The sequence below is a fragment of the Panthera pardus genome, unplaced genomic scaffold, assembly GCF_024362965.1.
Source record: "Panthera pardus isolate Hobbes unplaced genomic scaffold, ASM2436296v1 HiC_scaffold_13, whole genome shotgun sequence".
Taxonomy (NCBI): Eukaryota; Metazoa; Chordata; class Mammalia; order Carnivora; family Felidae; genus Panthera; species Panthera pardus.
This window is the reverse complement of record NW_026526688.1, coordinates 140,805,829-140,832,200: the sequence shown is the minus strand read 5'-3', so window position 1 is coordinate 140,832,200 and position 26,372 is coordinate 140,805,829. Positions and strand designations below refer to the sequence as shown.

Here is a 26,372-nt window from a genome sequence, read left to right as displayed (position 1 = left end):
AAAGAACAGATTGAGGAATTTAATTTACTTTGGCTGTTGTGTGTTCTGGCTAATTGAAGTTTAACCTTATTGAGGTCCTTGCAAATCGTTGTAATTGTGACTGTCTTGTTGCTAAGTATAATGTTTTAATCACAACTGAGGGTTTTGTTGGGGATCTTGCAGTGTCTTGGAAACTCTGAATATTCTCATTGGACATTGTTGTATGAGAGACTGGAGAGTATATACACTGATTTGTGATTTAGCTTGCTTCTGGTAGTAAGATCTTATTTTCTTGAGTTGGGTTGTTTTTTCCCGTTTCTGTGTATGTGTGTATAAGTATGTGTTTGTGGGTAATGGAAAGGAGGAAAACCTAAACACTTTTGATAATTTTAGGATCTAATTGGGCTCTAGTTCATTGACACCTTACTGTACATCATATGCTTCCTTTATTTGTCAGTAAATGTATAGATTTTAGTTTTTATCTGTTAATATAAACATTAATATAAATTTGACCATGTATTAATGTTTTAAACTTCTGTCTGAGAGCTGGACAGAAAAAAATTTGAATAAAATAAAAACATTCAAGTAAATGTTGCTATTTTACCTCCTGGGCTTTACTTTTTAAATATTGTCTTGATGTAATAAAAGGTTTACAAAGTAGAGATTTTTTTTTTTTTTTTTTTTTTGAACTGAGGAGGAGCTCACTTTATTGGGGGGAGAGCACTGCATGTGGCCAACACATGAAGGCAGCCTGGCGGTCACCCTACACAGTGTGCTCAAAAAAGGACACGGGAGGTTTTGCTAAGAGAGATCAACTGGAACGTGGGTTTCTCTGGGCGGCTTCCCAGCCTCATCCCTCTGAGGATTCGGGACGCTCCCAACTATTTCCTTGGAGGCAGATGTGGTCGCTTACAAGTCGAGGCCTTCAGGGGTGCTTTATTGTTTTTTATAAAGAACATTTTCTTGGGGCGCCTGGGTGGCTCAGTCGGTTAAGCGTCCGAGTTCAGCTCAGGTCACGATCTCGCGGTCCGTGAGTTCGAGCCCCGCGTCGGGCTCTGGGCTGATGGCTCAGAGCCTGGAGCCTGCTTCCAATTCTGTGTCTCCCTCTCTCTCTGCCCCTCCCCCGTTCATGCTCTGTCTCTCTCTGTCTCAAAAATAAATAAATGTTAAAAAAAAAATTAAAAAAAAAAAAGAACATTTTCTTTAGATTTTATGAAGTCTTCATTTGTTACTTTCATTCTGCGTTCTCTCAAGGCCATCAGACCAGCTTCTGTACAGATCACCTTGATGTCGGCCCCAGGAGGTCATCTTTAGCCATTATTAAGTCCTGTAGGGTCACATCATTGGCCAGCGTCATCCTGCTTGTGTGGATCTGAAAGATGTGCCTCTTAGTCTTTTCATCAGGCAGGGGGAACTCAATTTTCCTGTCAATGTGGCCTGGTCTGATAAGTGCTGGATCCAAAGTTTCTATTCAGTTTGTGGCCATGATAACTTTCACGTCACCCCTTGAATCAAATCCATCCAGCTGGTTCAACAGTTCCAACCTTGTTTGTTGGATTTCTCTTTCACCACCGGAATTTGAATCATATCTTTTTGTTCCAATGGCATCAATTTCATTAATAAACATGATGGATGGCGCATGTTCTTCTGCAACTCAAAATAACTCCTGAACGAGTTTGGGCCCATCACCTATGTACTTCTGAATAAGTTCAGAGCCAACCACTCTTAGGAAAGTGGCTGAGGTTTGGTTTGCTACTGCTGTGGCTAATAAGGTTTTACTTGTGCCAGGTGGTCCATAGAGAATGACCCCTTTTGGGGGCTTTATACCCATCTCTTCATAATATTCAGGATGAGTGAGAGGAAGCTCCACAGATTACTTAATTTCCTAGATTTGGTTGTCCAACCCCCCAATATCAGCATAGGTTTCCTGGGGAGCCTTTTCTACTTTCATCACCGTGACCAAGGGATCCGTGTCATCCATGAGCACCCCTATGACGGCACGTACCTTGTGGTTGAGCAGGACTGAGCAGCCTGGCTCCAGCAGGTCCTGGTCTACAAAGGAAAGAATGCTGACGTAGTGTTCTGAGCCCACAGATGTGGACATGATGGCGTGATTGTCATCAATGATCTCTTCCAACGTTCCTACCGACATTGGGGTCCCCCTCAGATCATCCACCTTTGATCTTTCCTCCTCTTGCTTTTCTTCTAAAGGCTTCATTTGTTCCTGATTTCTAATGAATTCTTCCTCCATGAGAAGATAGTCTAATTCTCTTTAACTTCAGTAATTTTAAGCAGCGCTGAGTGTGAGGTGTCACCAGTGGCAGCTTGCTGGCAGCATCTGGTCCCTTTGTTTTCTTCTTCTTTTTCCCCCACTCTGGTTGGTACAGGAGGTTCGTACTTCTTTTTCTTGACCTTGTCATCCTTCTCGCCACCTCCAGGGCCATAACCACCACTCTGACTTTGTTCCATTTTGCTTTGGCGGCTCGAACTGCCGCTACTGGAAATAGTAGAGATTTTTTTTAAACAAGAACATATTTACAATGCAATGTTTTTTAGAAAACACTTAGGTTCTTTGCAGTTTTATTCTTTGAATTTTTTTACAAGTGACCTTGCTTGTTTCCTACCGTCCTATTTAGGTTTCTCCATCTCCTTTTATGATAATATAATTAGTGATTTACATTGCTTTCAAATTGTACATTCAGAAAACTGGGCATTGCCTAGTTGTGCTCATAGTTTTTCAAAGTGAAACATTTTATTACTAGTTGGTTATTCATACAATGTAGTTGTCCCCACGTATTAATATAAAACAAAGCATTAAAAACCATATATATTTTTAGTATTAACAGTTTTACTAATGCTGCTTGCCTCTATTTTATATGACTCAGGGTTTTTGAAAATGAAATAGCTCTGGGGCGCCTGGGTGGCTTAGTTGGTTAAGCATCCGACTTTGGCTCAGGTCATGATCTCATGGTTCATGAACTTGAGCCCCGTGTCGGGCTCTGTGCTGACAGCTCAGAGGCTGGAGCCTGCTTCAGATTGTGTCTCCCTCTCTCCCTGACCCTCCCCTGCTCGCACTTCGTCTCTCTTAAATATACATTTAAAAAAAAAAAAAGAAAATGAAATAGCTCTGCCTAATCTTTGTTAAAAGTGTATGGTTTGTGGTTACATAAGAATTTGCATATACTTTTGTCACTAATCTGGTCAAGGGTAATTATTATTACCTACTGTCCATAAAGTTCAGTTTAGCTATTAATTTCATCCTACTTTCCTGCTGACTTTTCATCTTAAAAGTAGCAGAATCAATTATTAGGAGTTTTTCTTCTTAGCTTTTGTTAACTTTTCCAATGGGCAAGTAATAAAGGTGAATTGGAAGGGAGGAGAGAAGAAGCACTTTCATTATGGATCTACGAGTTGAAAAGAACTTAAAGAGCATTTAGAGGAGAAAGGGAAGCATAACTGATGGGATTACTGAGTAGTTACCATGAGTGAACAGAGGGCTGGCTGCCTTACCTTTCTTTTAGCATCTGTGTTGTAAGGTGGTTAAAGAAGTACATTGTAGACATTAAGAAGGCCTTGAGCCAAAGGGCCTGGGCCTACATCTGCTCTGTCACTTATTTGATTCATAACATTGGGCACCTCCATTTATCTTAATCCAATTTATAAAATGAGCATATTAAATGTATCTACCTCTTACAGTTGTGAAAATTAAATGAATTATGAAAAGTATGAAAAGTGTAAGCATGTGTAAGTATTCAGTAAGACATGGCTTTTAATAGTACCATTATTACTACTCCAATAACTACCACTACTACTGATATCATTATTATAATTCTTCCTGAGCGAACCCAGTTTTTGATTTTCTGGGTAAGGGGCAGGGCATCTGGGTAATGAGTTTCAGAAATGCATTAGGATGTTCATTTCCTTCAGAGATTTCTTTGGATGCTATGAAGCAGAACTTGGTTTTACAGATTAATGGTGGCTGTATCAAAGGCTTACCATAAGTTAAATACTCAAGAATATAGTGTTAAATGTAACCAACCAGTAAGATTATGTTTCTCACTGCTTATTTTGTTCAGTGATGTAGTGATTTATATGAACAGCAGGGAAAGCTTTGTTTTTCTTACTTTTAGGTCTTCTCAGTTGCTTTATAGTTCTGTAACTTAAGCTTTTCTCAGCTTATCTACTTAAATTTGTTTTTTTTTTTTTTTAATTGAAATATAGTTGATATATAGTATTGCATTAGTTCCGGATATGTAATATAATGATTTGATACATGTATGTACTGTGAAATGATCACCACAATAAGTCTTGGTAACATTTATCACCTCACATAGTTACATGTTATTTTCTACCTGGTGACGAGAACTTTTAAGACCTATTCTTTTAGCAACTTTCAAATATGTAATGCAATATTATTAACTATAGTCACCATGCTGTGTGCAGTAAATCCCCAGAACTTATTTATTTTGTAACTGGAAGTTTGTCCCTTTTGACCACCTTCCCTCATTTTGTCCATCCCTTCCCCTCTCTACCTCTGGCAACCACCAATCTGTTCTCTATAGTTATGAGTTAATTTTTTTTTTTTTAACATTCCACATATAAGTGAGATCATATGGTATTTGTTTTTCTATGTCTTAGCTTCACTTAGCATAATGCCCTCAGGTCCATCCATGTTGTTTCACATGGCAAGATTTCCTTCCTTTTTAATGGCCAAATAGTATTCTTGTGTGTGTGTGTGTGTGTGTGTGTGTGTGTGTGTGTGTGTGATATTTATTGACCCATCAGTGGAAACTTAGGTTGCTTCTATGCCTTTGCTATTATGAATAATGCCGCACTGAATATGGGGGTGCAGATACCTTTTTAAGCTCTTTTTGTTTTCTTTGGATAAATATCCAGAAGTGGAGTCACTGGGTCATATGGTAGTTCTAATATTAACTTTTGGAGGGACCTCCAGTACTCTTTACCACAGTGTCTACGCCAGTTTGCACGCTAACATTGTCCAAGGCTTTCCTTTTCTCCACATCCATACTAAGACTTGTTACTTCCAATCATTTTAATAATAAATAAATTTATTTTAATACCTATTTTCTGTGGGGAAACAGTAACTTTCTTGCTTGTTTTTAATACACCTAAAGTTTATTATGGAAATAAAAAATATACAAATAAAGACTGAACAGTTCAGTGAATTATCATGTACTTGTTATACAACTTCAGTGATTAAGAACTCACAGTCAATCTTTTTTTCATGTATGGCCTTACCCACTCTTCTATATTATTTTTGAAAATAATCTCAGACATTTTAATGTACCTTTGGAAAGAAATGAAAGATTAAGATAGGAGTTTCTTGGAGATTTCCAGTCATTGCCCCTGAGTTACTGCTCTGGCAGATATAGAAAGAGGGCTCTGATCAGTGACTTCTAGGGACAGCTACCAGGACTATCCCAAATATACTATCCTGGTATATTTATAGTGCCATTTAGTGTTTCAGTTATGATTGAACACAGTTCACAGTTATTGGCTGTTAAATTTAGTTTCATTTTAGCACTCCATAGAATAAATTATGTAGGACCTATATTCCTAACATAGAAGTTTCTAATGCACTTGGTCCCTGGTTTTATGATGATTCAGCTTCTGGTTTTTGAATTTTACAATGGGTGTGATACCATTTCAGTAGAAACCATACTTCGATTTTTGAATTTTCATCTTTTGCCAACTAGTGAGATGTGTTGCATTGCTCTCATGATGCTGGACAGCAGCATTGAGCTGCAGCTTCCACTCAGCCGCGTGACCACGGGGGTGACGATGACACTTTCTAGCATTCTGTGCCCATACATTCATTTTGTTTTTTCCTTTCAGTACAGTATTTGATAAATTACATGAGATATTCAACACTTTATTACAAAATAGGCTTTGTGTTAGCTGATTTTGCCCAACTGCAGGCTAACGTAAGTGTTCTGAGCATGTCTAAGGTTGGCTAGGCTAAGTTATGTTCAGTAGGTTAGGTGTATTAAATGTATTAATTAAATGTATTACATTTTTGACCTACAGTATTTTTAATTTACATTGGGTTTATTGGGATGTAACCCCATGTAAGTTGAGGAAGCTCTGTGATAATCTCCATAGGTTAACAGATAAAAATAACAAGTTAATGCTTAGAGTATTTTTGTTGTACAATCAGAGTGGGTGTTTCTCTTTTTAGCTTTTTTACTATAAGCGTAGTAAATAGAAGTCTTTGGGAGAGAAAAAGTGTCTTTATGAAAGGAAAACAATTGAGCAAGATTTTAAGCAGATAAATTCTTTTGAGACTTCTGTCCAAAGTATTTTCCTGTTAAATTTGGTGAGCTGTTGGAGAGGCTGGTTTAACTTTTACTTAGGTCCAGGTGTGGATCTATCATTTTGTATAACTTGAACGGGAATGACTTTATTTAATTTTTGGGTTGAGTCTTTGGTGAAACCGTACTTTAACTTGGTTAGTGCTACAGCAGCAGCCACTGCTGCTCCATCAGTTGTGCTTTTTGTTGGAATATGCATAGATGTTGTACCTCCCTGCACAAAGTTTGTTATAAACATAACTATTTCAGCTGCCTTGGGCAAGTGTTTTTTGTCTGATACTCCAGTTGGAAGTACTGTGGTGGTTTGATCATACACTACCTTCAATGCTCGGACTATTTTGTGTTCTCAGGGTGTGTTAGTAGTGTTTGTATCAATAGAGTCATGCAATTAAGAGGAACAGAGAAATAGCCTTTCATTTCCATGTGGCTAATATTTTAAAAGTTGATCTTATATTTTCAGTAGAATCAAGGTCAGTGGGAATGTTCCATGAGGATTCACATGATCACTTTAAATTGAGTAAACAAGGGTGTATTCTAACTTCTCTGCCCCCCTCCCCTTTTTTTTTGAACTCAAACACTTGATTAACTTTTGGATGAACTAGACACATATATTTCTTAATCAATCATTTCAGGATTATATATTTGTAGATGATATGGTTTTGTTGTCTTTGAAGTAGGAGTTACTAAAACACTACACTTGAGGTTTAATTATTGTGAGAGAAAATGGATAAATTACTTAAAAAACTGAAGTTGTCATTCTTAGTAGATATGCCTCATTGTTTAGCTAGATTAGAGCTGATACCTCTCTACTCCAGATTATATCATTCAGTAATCCAGGAGTACATTTTGCAACCCATTCTCTTGGACAGTTTGGGAAATTATATTATTTAAATTAAATGCTTAAAGATGCCTTATTGATATTTTTCTTTTTAAATGGCTGATAATATCTAATATAAAAATGTTCAGAGATAAAAATATAGCCATGTTCTACCTATGGATTTCAGTCTTCTTATACTTTGAATTAGAATCAAGTCAGAGATAGGACACAGGAGCTCATCAGGTAAAAGTGTCAACATCAATACTAATAAAGCAGATTGCAGAATGAAATTTAGATCTGAAGGCAAATGGACCTGTTAATCTGTATTCAATCCCCAAATTTACTTACACCTAGTGATAGGCAATGCTGGAAAGCCATAGACTTCCTCCCGAGAAGCACGCCATTTACAAAACATGGTTGCAGAGAGAATATAACATGTCCTGAGAATCGTTCTGAAAGAAAGAGTATCAGAGATTGATGAATGTGGGTGCTTATTTCTTTTTTCTTATCTAACAATTAGACAACTCACTGTCTTTTTCTTGGAGAGGAATGAGTTATAAAGTAGAGAGAGAGGTCACTAGTACAGTGGTTTTCAAACTGAGATCCATAGTAAAAATTACATTTTAGTTATGACCTCATACACATACACACACGCGCACACAAACACACACACACAAAAAACAGGTTTCATGAAACATTGCTTATACTTACCATATTAATGCACTCTAATATTTTATATTCTATTTTATTAAAATAAATGATAGTCATGACCGTTTAAACTGATTTTATGTACCATGAATGGGATCAGTACAGTTCACAAACTTAAACTGACTTTAGTAGATGTAGTCCTACATGAAAACATGAGCCAGGTGTTAGATGTCCTTTTGTTTGCTTATAAAATGATATCAGCTTGGTTACTCACAGCTTGGTTACCTAATAATTAGGGGATGTTGTGCAGTGCCTAAGTTGGGAGAGTTACCTATAAAGACACTGGTTAGAGAACATGAAATCTCAAATTTATTTTCCCTTGCTTTTCATTACTAAGAAAGAAACTATATATAGGATTGCCTGAAGGATCATTCTTTTCTATTCTAGATACTTGAAAAGATTTTCCTAGATTAAGTCAGGCCAGAAAAGTATATTCTTGTGTCATACTTTTCTTTGCTTTCATAGATTTTCTTGTGCTGAAATGCAGTTAGGTGTTATGTCACTGATCATCATGGAAGGAATGGCCCTTTGTCACTCACTGCGATTTCTTAAGGATATTGTTCACTCTGTGAGCCTTTTTTATAAAGACTCCAAGGAGAATTTACTTTTTGCTTTCAATATCAGGAATAGTGCTTTTTCTTAGTACCTGGTTTGTTTTCGTACTAAGTATACTGTGATTCTTGTAATGGATCATGTTGCTCTATTTGTTCTGACAGCTATAAAGTAGAGAGCTAAATTTTTGGCCTACATTTATAGGACAAAATCATATACAGTTTCTTTACTGACATCATTATCCTAGATTTTTTTGGGAGGTGAGGGGCCCTCAGCTGTTACTTTTCTGTTAGTTCTAATTTTCTCATATATTTAAAAAATCTTATAGTTTTTTATGCCTTTTCAGGTCTATTATATATTTATATAAATATAAATATTATAATTTGCTACAGTTGAGATTAGATTTTAAAAGTGAAATAAACTTAATTGTTAGAATAGAAAAACAGAGTAAGTTTGTGAATTTGGCAGGTTTCTTGTGATTTGTTTGGTTTTTAAAAATTATATGAATAAGCATTTATTGTTAAAAGTGTTTAAATTTATTTTCATATCATGTACTATTATACTTTTAAAATATTTAATGTTTGTTGGTATCAAGAACAAATACAATTTTGGAGGATAAAATAAACTGTAGATTTCCCGAATCCTTTCTGGAATGAAGTTAAAGACAAACTAATAGTAAATATTTTTGGTTATTTCCATCTAACACTGGTGATAAAATAATAAAAAGTCAATTTTATAAGTGATATATGTTAGCCTTTTTAAGCATATAAAATCAAGTTATGTGCAGAGTATTTTTAAAACAGGGTTTAGAATTTCCTAAATCAATTTCTAAGTTTGTGGTTAGTGTCATTTTCTACACAACTGTGTTTTTAACCCATGCTGATCATGCTGTTGCATATGTATTACACATTGTTCAAATGTTGCTTAAATTTGAAAGGACGATTTAATTCATTTTGATTTCTAATTTTAGTTTAGTCATTTATATAGTTAGATTTTTCTATTTATAATTTTATTAGCAAACCTCAGATCTAATTGATGCTATACATAGATTCCAAATAGATTTAAAAATGATTTGAACATTATAAGAATTTAGAGTTAATCAGTGAAACAGAGTTAGAACATGGAGGTGTTTTAACAAAATACGAATTTCTCAGTTATAGAATCGAGTATAAATGTCAGCCTTCTTGCGAACTTGTGAATTAAAAAGTCACCCAAGAAATAGTCAAGTGGTCATTTGGTTAGAAAAAAAGATCGTTTTGGTTAGACAAAAGGTCAGGTATTTCAAGCAGTGCTGTGAGGCTGGTGTGAAATCTGCTTATAATAGAGCCTTAAAACTCTGCTCATACTTCTGAACATGATGTGAATAGCATGCAGAAATAAGAAATGTGGTGAATATTGTTAGCATCACTATGGGAAGAAAGAATGTTCTCGGAAAACTATATTGTCAACCCTGAACTACTTTTGTTAAATAGATTAGAATGCACACAACTTACATTTTTTCTCTTTGATTCAGGATCCTTTGAAAATTAGGAGAGGTATTTTAGATAATAATGACAATAAGGACTTGTACTGGGGCTTTGGAACTTTCTTGAATAATTCCTCAGTTCACAAAACTCATGTTTTGTGTCACTTCGTGAGAAGAATATTAACATTTGTTCATGTCTAAAATAACAATTTCTATATTTTCTATAACATTAACAAACTTTACTAGAATCACTGATCTTAGAATGGAAAAAATATATGTATATACCTTTTACTCTTTTAACATGCCCCTAAATAGCTTCTGTGTGTTCAGTGAAACTTCTTAACATTTTAATCTGTTCTTACAGGGTTCATGCTTGAACCAGATCCAGAACATAGACCTGACATATTTCAAGTGTCCTATTTTGCATTTAAATTTGCCAAAAAGGATTGTCCAGTCTCCAACATCAATGTAAGTAGTTTTTCAAGTAGGATATGAATTTAAAATCCCATATAGATAGATATATACATATAGATACATATACTTACAGAATTATTTCATGACAAGTGAAATTATTTCATGACAAGTGACAATTATTTCATGACAAGTGGTCCGATAGTGTGTTTGTGATTAGTATTTTTGACAAAAAGTCATAATTGCCAGAAACTGTGTATTGACGTGCCCCAGGGAGCTACTGCAGACTTGGGGCACAGCAGGATATTTTTCCTTTTGAGGGACACACAGTGACATCTGTTTGACACAGCACAAATTAATATTATTAAGTTGTTTGGGCCTATCATTTAAATAAACAGAACTATTAGATCTTTATTTGGAGAGGGTCATGAAAACTTGCTGAGACACTAAGCACTGGGTAAACTGAAATAAGTTTGGTTACCTTTGGTGTAGAGAGCATAGGTATTGTAAATGTAGAGACTTGGGTTCAGATCTGTCTTTATCAGTGACTGATTTTGTATATTTTGGGAAGTTACTTAATGTCTATTTCTTTTTCCATCAAAGTAATAATTATTAGGATCACAAATAGTAAATGTAAAACCCTGTGCCAAGTCCATGGAAGGTGATGAGTTGATAATAGCTAATAAATACTATTTAGAGGTTTTGAATTATATTCAGTCTGCATAGTATACCTAACTATGTCAGATTAACTGTATGTGGCAAGTCTTTGCTAATTTTTAATAAAAGTCTAAACCCATCACTAATTTTAAGCCATTCTCAACTTTGTAAAGATCATTCTGGCTCTTGTTCTTATAGATGTCTCGGTATGTAAAACTTAGTCCATCCCACTAGAAAAATAAGGAAGTTGATACTATTTTTTTTTTGTTTTTAAGTCTCACTGTAATATATTCTCTGTTGATGCTGAAAATCAGGCAGGTCTAATATTATAGTCATGAAAGTAAATTCATTTGACATTTAACTGGATTTTTAGTTTTTCATTCAGCAAATATGCATTTGGGTGCCTACTGTAAGACAAACGTTCTATAGAGCGTAAACAAGTCTTCTGCTCTTGTTTTCTAGACTTTTTACAAGCAGTGTCATGCAAATTATCTGCAGTATATAGAAATAGCACTTTACTCATATGCTTGGTGTTTGCTGCCTTTTCCAAAGTCATTTGGAAAATAGTCATTGATTTACAAATGTAATATAATCCTTCTTTTTATCCAATATTTACCTATTTGTAAAGTGGATATATGATGATGTTCTGTTTATTTTCCAAGGGATTCTGTGGAACATGAATATTGAAAGTGACATTTGTGTAGAATGAAGTGGTATTTGCAGATTAGATCTGGCAAATATATGTGAATATTTTGTAGGTATCTGAGGTGAAAGTATTTCACAGACAGTACTTTTTAAGCTTAAGAGTGTATCTATAGCATTTAAATAAAACTTTCTGCAATTGAAATGAAAACCAAAATGAAAAGTTTTATTTTTTTCTTCGAAGAATTCTTCTATTCCTTCAGCTCTTCCTGAACCGATGACTGCTAGTGAAGCAGCTTCTAGGAAAAGCCAAATAAAAGCCAGGTAGGCAAAGCTGTGCCGAGATTTGAAAAGGCATTTTTTTAAAAAAGGGGATAGTTCTGATGTTTAATTCTAGCAAGTGTCATTGATTAAATATCATTTTCGCTTATACACAAAAAAAATGTGTGTTCCTTACTGCATGTGATGAGGAGCTTAGATAACAAGTACAAAAGAAGTTTTCTTACTTTAGGGACGGAGTTTGACATCAATCTCACTTGAACTGCTCACCCTTAGCAATTAAGAAGTGGTTACGCAGCTAGTGATGTTACATTGGATCATTTTGGGGGTTATCATTATTTCATCACATGGGAACTCTAATTCATGAAATTTTATGTTTTGTGTTTGTAGCTGGTATGATTTGTTTTTAAGGAAAGAAAAACGGGCAACTGTTTTAGAATATTCTAAATTTGTAATCGATTTTATATATTCTAATACATATTTAAAATATGTATTACTATGTATAATTTATAATGAACGGCTATAGTACTTGTAAGACTGGTAAAGAAGTTTTAAATTATCGTTAATAGTTATTCACTGTACTGATAAGTTTGACTTGTGTTATGTATGTTAAGATGTGTATCTGATCAATGATTGAATTAATGATTGATTTTTTTTCTTGCTTCTTTGAGTTTAAAACTTAATAAACAGGATTATATTTTAGATTATCAGACAGGTATAATATTGCAGTTGGGGACATTTCTTGGTCACAGCTTTTTTGGTACTGTATTTTACTCATGCAAAGATTTCATTTGACTGAAATACATAAAGTATATTTATTATGTACCTGTTGTTATATGCTAGATATAGATACTGTAAACCACAAAGAAAAAGGAGCAGTGTTTATTCTCAAGGAGCTCACATTCTAATGAAGACAGACAAGAAAAGAGTTACAACCTGATAGATACCAGGCAACTAAGAGTGGAGGAAGGGAAAGCTGGGAGCAGAGAAAACAGAAGGACAGAAAGAATCCTTTTGCCTTAACTTTTCCTTGAGGGATGAGTAGTCAGTCACCTGGAGTGATGGGGAGTGAAACTGTAACAGGCAGGCACTTCAGGCAAGAAGAATGGCCTTTGTGAAACTGCAAGGCTGGAGTGTGAGGGGACATAGATGAGAGGAGTGGGAAATGGTAGGTAGATGCCAGTCATGAACAACTTTGTTTATATGTTATGCTCAGAAATTTGGACTTTGGCCTTTAAGCCAGTGAATTTTCAACTGGCAGTCAGTTCTACGATTTGTGACTTTGCTCTTAGATGTGTTATAATAATAAATAAGTAATAAAAAATAATTTGCTATTTAGAAATTAAGGTATCATTTGTGAATGACTTCGTTTAAAAAAATATACCATCACTCTAAAAAAATCTTCATTTACTTGAATTTAAAATACTCTTTTGAGTAAGAGATGAAAGAGTAAAGTTGCATCTAACTTGCACGAATTCACTGTGACTGTCTTATCTATGACGTAGCTGTAGTTGGCAGCTGCTGTTACAGTTGAGTGGCAATTATGAACTATTGTAGGACTTGTCAGTTCAATTTTATTTTATTGGTGTGTTTTTAATAATTATTTTGTCAATGATGAAATCTGTAAGAAAGCAGATATAGATTTTTAAAAAAACATGACTCAACTGAACAAGAATGATGTTTTGAATATCTTTTCACCATGACACAAGTCATAGCTATACAATTATAAGCTAATGAAATAGTTAATGCAGCTAAAATTCACAGTACTATTCATATTATGTCAAATCCGTACCTGACATTAAAAATTAGGTTCCTTGGTGCTTATTGGTCAATAATATAAATTTACTCTTTATTGATATAATCAGTAAAGAACTTGAAAAAGTTTAAATGTGTCTAAAACATAGTCTTTTTCATGTCAAGACTTATCAATGGGGAGGGGTGATTGGAGAAATCTTTAAATACCATTATTTACGTGTTTTAGAGCTTTTATGAATACTGTCGATCTGCCCGGCCTTTACTATGTGGCATGTTTTGCTTTACTTCTTAAAAGCCCCTTTCTATTTCCCTGAAACCTGCACCTGCTCTTGGGACTGTTAAACATGTGAGACTTCTGTGACTTGCATCTAAAAGTGGAAAAGTTGAGAATCACTGTCCTGCCAGATGGAAACACTGAAGTATTTTAAGAGGAGAGAGTGTGTGTTTTAGGAAGATTGCTCAGGTGATAGGAAGGAGGAGGAAAAGAAAGGAAGCAGAGAAAACAGCTTTGTCTATTGTAATACTGCAGATGAGGCTGCACAGTAGTGTTGATACTAATGATTACTCAGTCTTTCCTTTTAGTCACGTTTGTGTTTTCCTATTGCCTAATCTGCCCAGGCATTTTCTTCCCATTGCTTCATACAGAATGCTTCATTTCTTTTTCACTGTCTAATGAAAGCATATTTATTTTTTATTCTCCAGCGCCTACCTGAAGCCTTTCTAGGCAAATTAGGTAAAAAGGTGGAATTATTCCTCTGTGAAACTCTTGACAATACTAGCTTGGCACTAATTATATTTACTGACTTCTATTTTACTGTATGTTGATGAACATGTGTCATATCTTCCTAGGTATACTGTAAATTCTTTGAAGACTGGGTATTGTGCCATGTTTGCTGGATAGCAGTAATCGTACGATAGATGTTGGTACATGGGTAAAATTAGGCAGCAGTAGACTAAAATCTGCAGACCTTTTAATTTGCTTTTTGGAAGTTTGCTATGCTCATGTATGTTGTGAATCTCTATAGAGCAGTTTCTAACAGGAACACGGCAGGGTAAGGCCTGGCCTCTACTATCTTAATAAAGAATGGATAGACAGATAGAAAGATAGTGTAGAATATACAGTCCCCAGATTACTTGAATTTAGAGAGTTCAGCATTGGTTTTAGTGCCGTATCCGTAATTTGAACTCAATAAATACTTGATTATCATTAAAATGAGATATAACTGGTTTTATATATATGTGTATATACATATATATAAAATATATATGTATATACACATATATATGTGTATATACATACATATACACATATATGTGTATATACACATATATATAAAACTTTATTGCCTTTTAGTTCAGTTTTCCTGTAACTTGTACCATAACCCATCCCATCTAAAACATAAATGTTATTTTTAGAAAACAACACACATATAATGTATTTCTACTATTTTCCACAATCTTTTGATTCAAATTCACTTCTTTTTAGAAAGATCGTTGAGAGGGCTCCCTCTTGTGGCACATACAGATATAAGAAAGAACTGTAGATGTACAGTTATTGTACATAGGACTTTCTCCAAATGCATGCAGCAGATACATATTTGATAAATCATGTATGCAAACTTTTAAGTACCAAATCATTTGAAAATGTGCTCAGGGAACTTGGTGAAGAGATTTTATGTCAATCATGTTGAAAAGTAAATCAATAACTCTATTAAAAAGTACTTGAAGTTTTGTACTGAATTTATAGAAAAAAATAAGTTGATAAATATATAAGTTAAAGATTTTCCCTGGCTTTTAAAAAAATTTTTTTTGGAAAAGAAAATGTCTGTGTCTTTTAGTGTCTCTTGTTTTCAAACCTATGCTTACCACTTTGACCTCCTGTGTCTGTGGCCTAAACTAAGTCCTAGTGGGAAGAGTTTTATATGATTTCTATTCATTGTTGTTAAGTAAAGCATAAAGATCCAAGAAGTTGAATGTGAGCAGATGGCTCCACCTGCTGAAAATTTGGGCCCCTTTCTGCTTCACATGCCCTAGAGCGCCATCTTTTTGTTCTTGGGCCTAGAGCCTAAGGTAAGGGAGGCTGTTGTTTGTATCTTGTTTTTATTTTTCTGACTGGTTCACAGAGCTGGCTCTTGATTTGGTCCAGAACCTTATGAGAAGGTTTATGTTTGTGTCTGTTACTTCATTTCCTTAAGAGCAATCCTATATTCTTTATCTACCAGCTTCAGTGGCAGACTGTGAATGGTAGCATACTGAGTTAAGGAAAATGGCTAGGTTTATTTTGTTTACTTTCCTATCTTTATTAAACATTTAATACTTGGGAATGAGACAGGAAGAGGCCGAGAGGACTAATATCATCAGTAATAATTAAAATGCATCTGTTGAAATAGATGCTTTGTAGGACAAATAGTAAATTAGAAATAATGCCAGTATTTAGAATGAATTGTGTATTTTTCTGTTGTAGAATAACAGATACCATTGGACCAACAGAAACCTCAATTGCACCAAGACAAAGACCAAAGGCCAACTCTACTACTGCCACTCCCAGTGTGCTGACCATTCAGAGTTCAGCAACACCTGTTAAAGTCCCTGTTCCTGGTGAATTCGGTGGCCACAGACCAAAAGGTAATAGCAGCCCTGCCAACCTTGTCACCTTTACAGTTAGCTTAAATCTTATGGCTTGATATTCCTAAGAATATAAATTGTTGGCAAACTTACTATTGTGAAGCATATAACTTAATGCTTTAAGAAACTTTCTACTGATGTCTGATAAACTCAACTAGTTTTTCCTAAAGTTGTAGGCAAAAGTAGTAACATACTGGTAATATAGAAGTATGGTATAAAATGCTTTCAACTTGCTTATCCATAGAGTCATCAGCTAGTAGGGTTTGAGGTTGATAATAAAGTTCTAAGAGTATGGAAAATTCTGTATTGTATTGGAAAGGAGGAAGTTGAAACTTTAGCCTTAAAAAGTTATATGTCTTTCCACTGCATCTAGAACCTTGGCAGAGGCATCTAGCTTAGGTCGTGTGGACATTACGACACAGAAACCTGTCTTCTCATCTGATTTTGAGATTTGTTTTTCTAATCTAAAACATCCTCAAAGCATTATGGTGCAGTGTAGTACCTAAAGAAATTTTTTCCTCAAGAAAATATCCCTAATATTAGCTAGTAAACTTGTTCTCTCATGGGTCTGGGGATATAACTTGAAGCCCCATCTTAAGAAAACCCTGCTTTGCATTTTATTTTGTGATTTAGCTATTTTGTTTTAATGTTAAAATGTTTTCATTTAAGATGTTTTCAATTGGTATGCTCTAATGGTTAAGAGCCCACCAGTTTGAGTCTCATGAACCTGAATTTGAGTTCTGTTTTTCCCATTTCTTAGTAATATATGTTATAAAAATTTTGGTACCTATTTGATAGGATTGCTGTGAGGATTAAATAACTGCTTAATATAATCCCCTGTCCTTACGAAATGTTAAATATTAGCTACCACTATTACTGTTAGGTGTATATTCAGGGAAGATAATGTTAATGTTACCTGACACGTTGCTGCTTACTCCTGTCATGTCACTCAGATGGAGGATTGTTCCATGGAAAAGAGAAATTAGGGGAAGTTGAAGCCTTTTGTGTCTGTTTCTTAGCCTCACTGTTCTCTTCTGTAAAATGGGAATAATACCTATTTTTCCTGTTATAAAGAATAAATGACAAGGTGTGTGCTATCTGGAAGTTTCTGTTTCATAGTAAGCATTTAGTGTTTTTGTTTTTTTTTTGTTTTTTTTACCATTTTGGGTTCGAGATCTACTAGTCTTCTCTATGATGTATCAATGCCCTCCAGCCAAAGACCACTTAGAACACACTTGTATTTGAATAAATTTGGTTTATTACTCACATATCATGGGAATCTGTGGGGGTGTCTCAGTAAGATGGAGCTTGAAAAGACTTACTGAAGGATTTGGGCTTGTTTTAGGTAATTCTGGGGGAAGCTTGAAGAAGGTGGGGCTTTGCTCTGGATTGAATGCTGTCAGGAAGCCGGGGGTATGATGTAATTAGGTATCTTAATAAATCTTACTTCTCTAGAAGGAGGGGAGCTAAAGTTCCAGCTAGATAGAAGCAGTAGTCAGCCCTGTTCACCAGGACAGGGAGAGGTTTGGTCATTTTTGTGGTTGTTTCTGATTTTGTCAGGATTCGGTCCCCTTGTCCTGATCTACCATGGTCACAGGAAGCCTTGTCTGATGTTAGTGTTCTGTGAAATTGTTGTTTATTAGGAGAACACCAAGTCTAGCTGTGAGGGTCGGGCCTGCTCCTATAGCAGGGACAGCATTTCTTTTTGTCATGCTTCCAGCTTAAGTTGGAAAAATAATACTCCTTCCCCCCCATATGTGCATCTTTTAACTTTTCCCCCCATTAAATATTATACAAGAATATATATATAACATATATATATTATATATAAATATATATGTATATATATATAATATATATATACAAGAATATATATATTATATATATATAATATATATATTATATATATATATATTAAGAAACACTTAAATATATTCTTTTAAAATATTCAGCACAGTAGTTTTCGGGGAAAAATGTAAAAGTCTCCATTATTTTTTCTGTAGAGTAAACTAGCAATAGGTTAGTATGCTTTCTCAGGGTCCTTTTTTATGTTTTTGCATGTTCATATATAGATACAAATGATTTATGTTGTGTTTAGCATAAGTAGATTCTTACCATACATAGTTCTCTGCAATTTGATTTTTTTTTTTAACTCCTACAGTTAGGAGAGCTTTGCACATCAGTGCATATATATCTATCATGTGTATTTTAGTAGGTAGATGATGTTCTGTAGTGTGAATGTATCATAGCTTATTAAACCATTTAGGTTATTTCCAGTATTGGTTGTTATTAAAAGTATTGTGGTGAACATCCTTATAACAGACTCTTTTGATTTCCATGTTAGAGTGTTTTTTCTGAGGAAGATATTAAAAGGTATACTCATTTAAAATTTGTCAGATTGCCATCCAAAAAGACTTCAAAAATTCACACTCAACAACAGTGTGAGTGTCCTTTGATTCCTATCCTTGCCAACACTTGATAGTATTGGTGTTTTAGAATGTTTCCCTGTTTATAGGTGAAATATCTTTGTTTTTATTTTAATATTCCTGATTAATACAACGTTTCAGTCTACTGGCCATTTGTTTTCTCCTGGATTATCTTTTGTAATTTTCTGTGAGATTGTTTTGCTTTTATTTATTTATTTTTTTATTGCCCTGAAGATTTGATTTTTCTATATTCTGAGTATTAGTTCTTTGCTAAATATATTGTAAATATTTTCTTAATAGTTTGTCTTTAATTTTACCGGTGATTCCACTTAACTTCTCTAAGCCTTAGTTTTATCATTTGCAAACTGGGCAATAATAGTATGACGATTTAATGATATACTTGAAAGCATTGTTTCCATGTAGGATTGCTGTGATGTTTATGATTTCTCTGGTGCTCTGTGGCCTTGGCTTGAGAACCAGGGAACTTCCTTTAGCTTGCTGTCACTAACGTGAAGTCACAGTTTGTGAGGTGAAAGGTGAGCCTCGTGAGTTATTTTATGATGATTGCTGGTGTGACTGGGCTTCACTCACAGCCATAATGTTCTACGGTTAGACATCAAGGTCCTAAAAGACGAATAACGCTGAGGAGCTTAACTTTTCAGTACTCTACTAAGTGGGAAGAAATACACTTAAAAGGCTAATTAATGGTGGTTATGTCTGTGTGGTACAATTATGGTTTTAATTTTATTTTGCATATTTTTATAAATTCAAAAATAATTGCAGCCAACATGCATTTTCTTATAATTGGGAGAATTAGAATGTTACAAAACTATTTTCATAGAAGTGTGTTATATTTAAGGCCTAGGAAGTTTAAAGATATTGGTGAAAAAGAATCTTCCTCTCCTTCCTTGCACTCTTCCTCTTTTTCCCCCTTAGGAATATATAGCTGCATTTGAATTTATGGTAACTCATTGGAAGAGACTACAGAAATTATAGTATATCACATTTCTTCTTTTTGATGTTGTGTGTCTCTTTCTCATAATTCCAAAGTTTATTTATAGGGTTTGCCTTGGGTAAAATTTATGAAGCTTATAAATAAATATCCATTTAGGAGGCAGTATTAATAGATTCACTAAGCTGGTATTTATTGAGCATCTCTTATAAAAAAGATTCCTTAAGGCATTAACAGATCAATGAGTCATCATCCCATCCACCAGGGACCCTAGTTAGGAAATAGCCATGAAAACAATATGTGAGGACCGAATGAAATGTTATAAACTGAGTGGAACTATTAGATAAAGGAGCAAGGAAGAGAGATTTGAGCTAAACTTTGAAGGATAAGAAGAATTGCAGTGGGTGGCAAGTGGCATTGTAGACGGAGAGAATCATATTGGCCAAGACACAGACCTATGCCAGTGTATGTGATAATTGAGAAGCAAGAAAGAAAGGATGTGGCTGGTGTGTTGACAGATATGAAAGAAGTGTTTCTAAGATGTTGACTTGGGCAGAGTTGTACTTAAGATTACAGTAAATAATCCCTTTGGACTACATGCATATGGAAGTTTCTGTGTTACAAAATAAGGATATAAATGCCTTGGTAATGTTACTGAAATGAGTGTTTAGAAATCCAGCCATTTTGTTGAAGTCTTGAGTATGTTAACCTATGTTTGACATGGAAACCACTTTTTAGGAGCACCGAGACCTGGAAATGGCCCCGAGATTGTATTGGGTCAGGGTCCCCCTCAGCAGCCTCCACAACAGCATAGAGTACTTCAGCAGCTACAACAGGGAGATTGGAGATTGCAGCAACTACATTTACAGCATCGCCATCCTCACCAGCAGCAGCAGCAGCAGCAGCAGCAGCAGCAGCAGCAGCAGCTACTTCAGGATGCCTACATGCAACAGGTAATTCTTTGGTTACTATGGATACGGGAGTAGTGTTGTGAAATTCATGTGGCTGTTGAGTATCAGGGAGTTCCCTTTCATACACTGGGCACCTTCAGTTCTGGGTCCAAGTGAACACTTTGCCCAATTTCCTGATTATTTTAGTTGCAGTCTGTGGGATTCTTAAGAATATTCTCTTGAGAGGCACCTGGCTGACTCAGTCAGTTAAGCGTCCGACTCTGGGTTTCACCTGAGGTCCTGATCTCATGGATTGTGAGTTTAAGCCCTGCGTCGGACTCTGCGCTGACAGCACGAAGCCTGCTTGGGATTCTCTGTCCCCCTGCTCATGTTCTCTCTCTCTGTCTCAAAATAAATAAACTTAAAAAAATAACATTAAAAAAAGAATATTCTGTTGAAATAGATTGAAATCATGGCTTTATGAAGCCAAAAATGTTTAGTCATTGGACATTATGAATAAACATGGCTGTTTGTGGTGAATGTTATCTTTTTCAGGTTATATTTTGAGTTGAGAAACAGATTTATAACGTTATTACTGGAAGGGTGATAATTTAGGCTTTCAGAAGTAACATTATCTTGGGATTTTGTTCTTTTTGCTTTTTTTTTTTTTTTTTTGGCCAGGGTGAGAGTGTGTGTGTGTGTGTGTGTATGAGTGGCATTTAGCGTTGGAAGGGACATAGGAAAAAATGACCTTACGTTCTATTCTGCCCTTTGCCTCGTTAGGACCTACAAATTTCTAATTTCACTAAACTATTTCAAATTTAATGACTTGTCACAATCATCCTTCCATCTTTTCTGAAATGTTTTTGAGCCTATTAAACGCATGGCACTTCTCATGGATGTCTCATCTTCTGGTCTTGACTGATAGACCCAGAGCGGAACATAGTTAAGTAGACGGTGCCATTGGATGGCCAGAAGATATCATTGAAGGGAAGATGGAGGAGATTAGGAATTTACTATAATGGGTCATGGACACAAACTAGGGTTTTCATTAATTAGTAAATGTGTTTGGGTTTAGTTTTCTTCCAAACATCCTTAAACTGTGCTGGGAATAGTTTTAGTTGAATCTGTTATGTTTCATTGATACTTTTGAAACCCAATTCCAATAAGCATGTGTAAGTTATAGTCCTTTACTGACTGTAGCTATTTTACTTTGGTATTTGGACCACTAGTACCCATAGTTATGATGTTAAGATCAGTACTAAAAAAAAAAAAGCAAAACAAAACAAAAAAAAACAACTATGGCACAAAAAATGCACAAGTAATATTGACGAGTTTCTTTGTTTTTTCATTGTAGTATCAACATGCAATGCAGCAGCAACAGATCCTTCAGCAACAGTTTTTAATGCATTCAGTGTATCAGCCGCAACCTTCTGCATCACAGTATCCTGCAATGGTAAATGTTACATAATTTGTAGAAATTTCTGAGAATACATTCCAGTGTTGGAATTCACAGTATAAATGGTATTATTCAGAATTTAATTATTCAAAATTAACCCAAGTAGGTTAATGAACACATTTTTTTTTTTTTTTTAGTTTTATTTTTTTATTTTTAAGTTTATTTTTGCGGGGGGAGGAGCAGAGAGAGAGGGAGAAAAAGAATCTCAAGCAGGCTCTCCTGGCACAGGGCTCGGTCTCATGAACAGTGAGATTGTGACCTGTGCTGAAATCAAGAGTCGGACCCTTAACTGACTGAACCACCCAAGTGCCCAACACAGTTTCAACAAAGCCATTCATGTGTTCCAAAGCAGTTTTACATTGGTTTGAACTGTAGCACCTGAATTTGGCACGTTGTAACTGACTGATGGTATTTTTCTCTTATCTCATGGTATAAAGGAAATGATCTGTTTCCCATGATCTTTTGTCATATGTCTCTTTCATTTGGCACGTATCTGTTGAATAAACAAAGAAACCCAAAGGAAAATTGCATTTACTTCAGAGAATAGTGTGACTTTTTTTTTTTATTTTTTATAGCAACTGCTGTTCTAGTGACTGTAAGCTACTCCATTGTCTTTTTCTTAAACTATTCAAATGAGGAATTTGAATCCTGCCAAGAGAGCCAGGCTTTACAGCTTTTTTTTTTTTTTTTTTTTTTTAATTGAGGTATAATTGACATAACATTATATTAGTTTCGGGGGTAAATGTAATGACCTGATATTTGTATATTTTGCAAAATAGTCACCATAATACATGTAGTTAAACAGCTTCTTAAATAGACTTATTTTATCTTGCTGAGGTATTCCAGTAGCAAGCTGCTCCTTCATATATAAATTGTTTTTCAGGCTTCTGTTTTTGTTGCCAACGTGAAAAGGAAGGAGCAGAGTAACTAGGTGCGATGCTGACTGTGCTTTAGTGACCTGGAGCAAGTGCTGTTTTGTGTAACAGGCGTTTCTTGTTTCAGATGCAGCAGTACCAGCAGGCTTTCTTGCAGCAACAAATGCTAGCTCAGCATCAGCAGCCTCAGCAACAGGCGTCTCCTGAGTATCTTACCTCCCCTCAAGAGTTCTCACCGGCCTTAGTTTCCTACACTTCATCACTTCCAGCTCAGGTTGGAACTATAGCGGACTCCTCCTACAGTACCAATAGGCAAGTGTTTTTCCCGGTGAATGCAAAAGAAATTATTGTGGAAGTGGGTGTACATGTGGAGTGGAGTCACTATGTGGCTCCTGAAGTACTCCAGAGTCCATGTCTCTGTAAAGTCCCCCTTTTTGTCTTACACGTCCTCTCTTTCTGTCCCTGTGCATCCCCATCCTTCCTTGCATTTCCATTAGTTAAGTCTGCTGATTGCTATTTGCAAGGTAAGGCTTAGGCAATATCCAGCAGCTAAGGAAATTAGGGGCTTGTATGTTAAGACATTCTTTGTAATGTAAATAGAAACAAAACCCTGACAAGCTACTTTAATATTTTAAAAAAGTAATTCTTGTAGACAAGTTAATTTAGCTTTTTCTCCTTATATATTATTGCTTTGAATTAATTAGATAATATTTACCCACAGATTGCCTAATTTGGTTTAATTTAAAGAGGTACAAAAAATAGTAACATGTCATTTGGTTCTTTTTTAAGATAAGAAGTATAAGGTTATTGTTACTACAGCCTTGTACATTTTGGTATTCAGATACATTGTTAGTTAGGTTAGTAGTTATTTTTCCAGGATAATTCATATTGAAAACATTACAGTAAACTAAAGAACAGTGACATAAATGTTTTCAAACTCAGATTTGAATTGGGGAGTGCTTCAGGATTTTGTAATGAAAAAATCTCTTGGCTATTATGAATACTTCCCAGTATTTCTGGATACATAGGAGGAAGTAGTTGTTAGAACTTTGGTTACTGGAACACTAAAGAAGTTCTCCTACAATACTATTTAAGGATATGATCATTAGCTGGGAAAAGGTATCTGCAAGCTTTGGCTAGGATTTGGGCACGAGAAATACCACTGAGCATGTCAAGAGAGGAATAAAGTATACAGTTTGCTGTAGTACACCTCCCAACCTGTGTGTGTGTGTGTGTGTGTGTGAGAGAGAGAAGGAGAGAGAGAGAGAGAGAGAGAGAGAGAGAAGGAGAGAAAGAGGGAGAGAGAGAGGGAGAGAGAACAAATGGATTTATTGAAGTGTTTTCCTAAATTAAAAATTGAGGTGCATGAATTAGGACAAGTATGCAGAGCAGGGCATAAGATCAGAGGCTGGTTTAAAGATGCAGATTGGTATTTGCCAAACCATTTGTTATTTGCCTACTCTGGTTACAGTTTTTTGATTTAACCACATACCACTTTTGTCTCTAATAAATTAATAGCATTATTGCAAATAATAGCATTAAAACAAATCATATTAAACATTTTAAACATATTAAAACTACTAAAATCTATGAAACATAAGTACTAATCTGTTACATTTACAAAAAAGATATACCTAAAAAATAAGTCCCCTAGGGATAAGAATGGAATAGTTTTATTCTTTATTAAAAATAGGATATTCTCCTGAGTATTGTTTAGTTTAAGATACTGATGAGATTTATATTAATTTTTTTTTACTTTTGATGTTAATGCGCATAAAAAATGTCAGTTATATCGTGTGTGTGAGTGTGGGTATATATAGCATATATATTACGTATACTTTGTATTCTAAAGGATTGCCAACCTTTGGAAACAAAGGTTTGCCACTGATGAGAATAGAGTCCTGCATTGAAAATCTGTAGGAGAAAGTTCTTGTTAGTGTTCCATTGCATGTGTACTATCTAAACTGATCAGTTATAAAGGGCGATGAGTATCTAAAGATATGAGGCCCAGGTAAGCATGCAGGGTGCTGAAAGCTATGACTTGTAGCTCACATAGCGTTGCCTACTTAAATCTCATCTCCAGTGACACTGTTTATAGAATCACAGGTGTGATGTGTTTGGGAATTTTTTTTTTTTTCCTAATTTCTGTGTAACTTTAGAAAAAAAAATTGGTTTATCATCAAAATCCTCTGCATACTCCAGTTTGGGAAATATTGAATTGGATATCTGTGAAAGTGCGTAAGACTCGTTTTAACTCCACTCCTGTGAAATTATGTATTGAGGGAGATGGGAGGTTGGAGCAGGAAAAGGTAATGGTTAAATAGGTAGAAACAGTTACATACTTGGCAAATATGAGCACTAACTTCCCAGAGGAACAATCCAGTTGCACTTGGGACCTTAATGTTACTTCATTAATATTTCCATTTAATATCAATCTTTACCAAAGATATGTTGAGTATAATATCTTAACAATTTAAAAGGTCATCTGTAAGCAAATATTCCTGCTTATAACTAGGTCAGTAGAAGGTGAGAATTGGGTTAAATGTTTGGCTCTAAGTGTATAAGAGATGTTTGAGTAGAAGATAAGAAACCGGGTAGTTCCTTAGACAAAGGGAAAGGTCAGTATCTTGGTTAGCATGATTATTTCCTTTACCACTTAATCTGCTAAAATTTCTACTCTTCCATTGTGTTGATATATCTTTAGTATGGCTATTGGAGAGTGTTACGGTGATGTATTCAAATAATAGTGACATAAACATCAACACATATATTATTTTACTTTTTATGGTAAATTGCCCTGTTGTATTAGTTGTTGCTGCATAATAAATTACCCCCAAATTTAGTGTTTTAAAACAATGATAAACATTTATGATCTCATACACTCTTTAGATCAGGAATTTCGGAGTGGTTTAGCCCTATGTTTATGTCAAGGGAAGGGTCTCTCATGAGGGTACAGTTAAGATGTTTGCCTGGAGTTGCAGTCTGCTGAAGGCTTGGCTGGTGCTGGAGGATCTTTTCATAAGATGGCTCACTCAACATGGCTTAGGGCAGGAGGCCTTCGTTCTCTGTCACATGGATCTTTCCAAAAGGTTGCTTAAGTATTCTTTTTGGCAAAGCCAAAGACTGTTTTGAATAAAGAATTATTTGTTCTGGTTTGTTCAAGAGCAAATGGTCCAAAAGAGAGGGCAAGAAAGAACCTGTGATGCCTTTTATGATGTAGTCTCAGAAGACACACTGGTCCTTCTCTGCCATATTTCATTGTTGGAATTGAGTCACTAGATCTAACCCAATATTCAAGGGCAGGGTAATTCGATTCTGTGCTTTGAAGGGAGGAGTGTCCAAGAACTTGTAGATGTATTTAACACCTATTTAAACCATTGTTTAAGGTGACACGCCTCATTGATTTATAGTCTACCAAGAAGAATCAATGAAATCATCCAAAGAACATCAAGAGGAGGATAGGGATAGGGAATCAGAAAGTTCTCAAAGGGATCATTGGCAGGCAGGAGGGAGAACGCCTATTTCTGTTTGAGTTCTAGCCTCTCTGA

General features: G+C 35.2%; 1 protein-coding gene and 1 pseudogene across 1 annotated transcript in view; one reads left to right on the top strand and one right to left on the bottom strand.

Annotated features, from left to right (window-relative positions):
- Nucleotides 1-26,372, top strand: part of BMP2K (BMP2 inducible kinase) — a 130,840-nt gene that overhangs the window by 75,492 nt on the left and 28,976 nt on the right. The window contains exons 8-13 of the mRNA XM_019466561.2: nt 10,218-10,321; nt 11,808-11,887; nt 16,062-16,222; nt 20,339-20,553; nt 21,848-21,946; nt 22,952-23,136. Coding sequence (XP_019322106.2) covers nt 10,218-10,321; nt 11,808-11,887; nt 16,062-16,222; nt 20,339-20,553; nt 21,848-21,946; nt 22,952-23,136 — 844 coding nt within the window. The remainder of the gene's footprint in view (nt 1-10,217; nt 10,322-11,807; nt 11,888-16,061; nt 16,223-20,338; nt 20,554-21,847; nt 21,947-22,951; nt 23,137-26,372) is intronic.
- LOC109277115 (26S proteasome regulatory subunit 4-like) lies at nt 1,226-2,453 on the bottom strand (annotated as a pseudogene).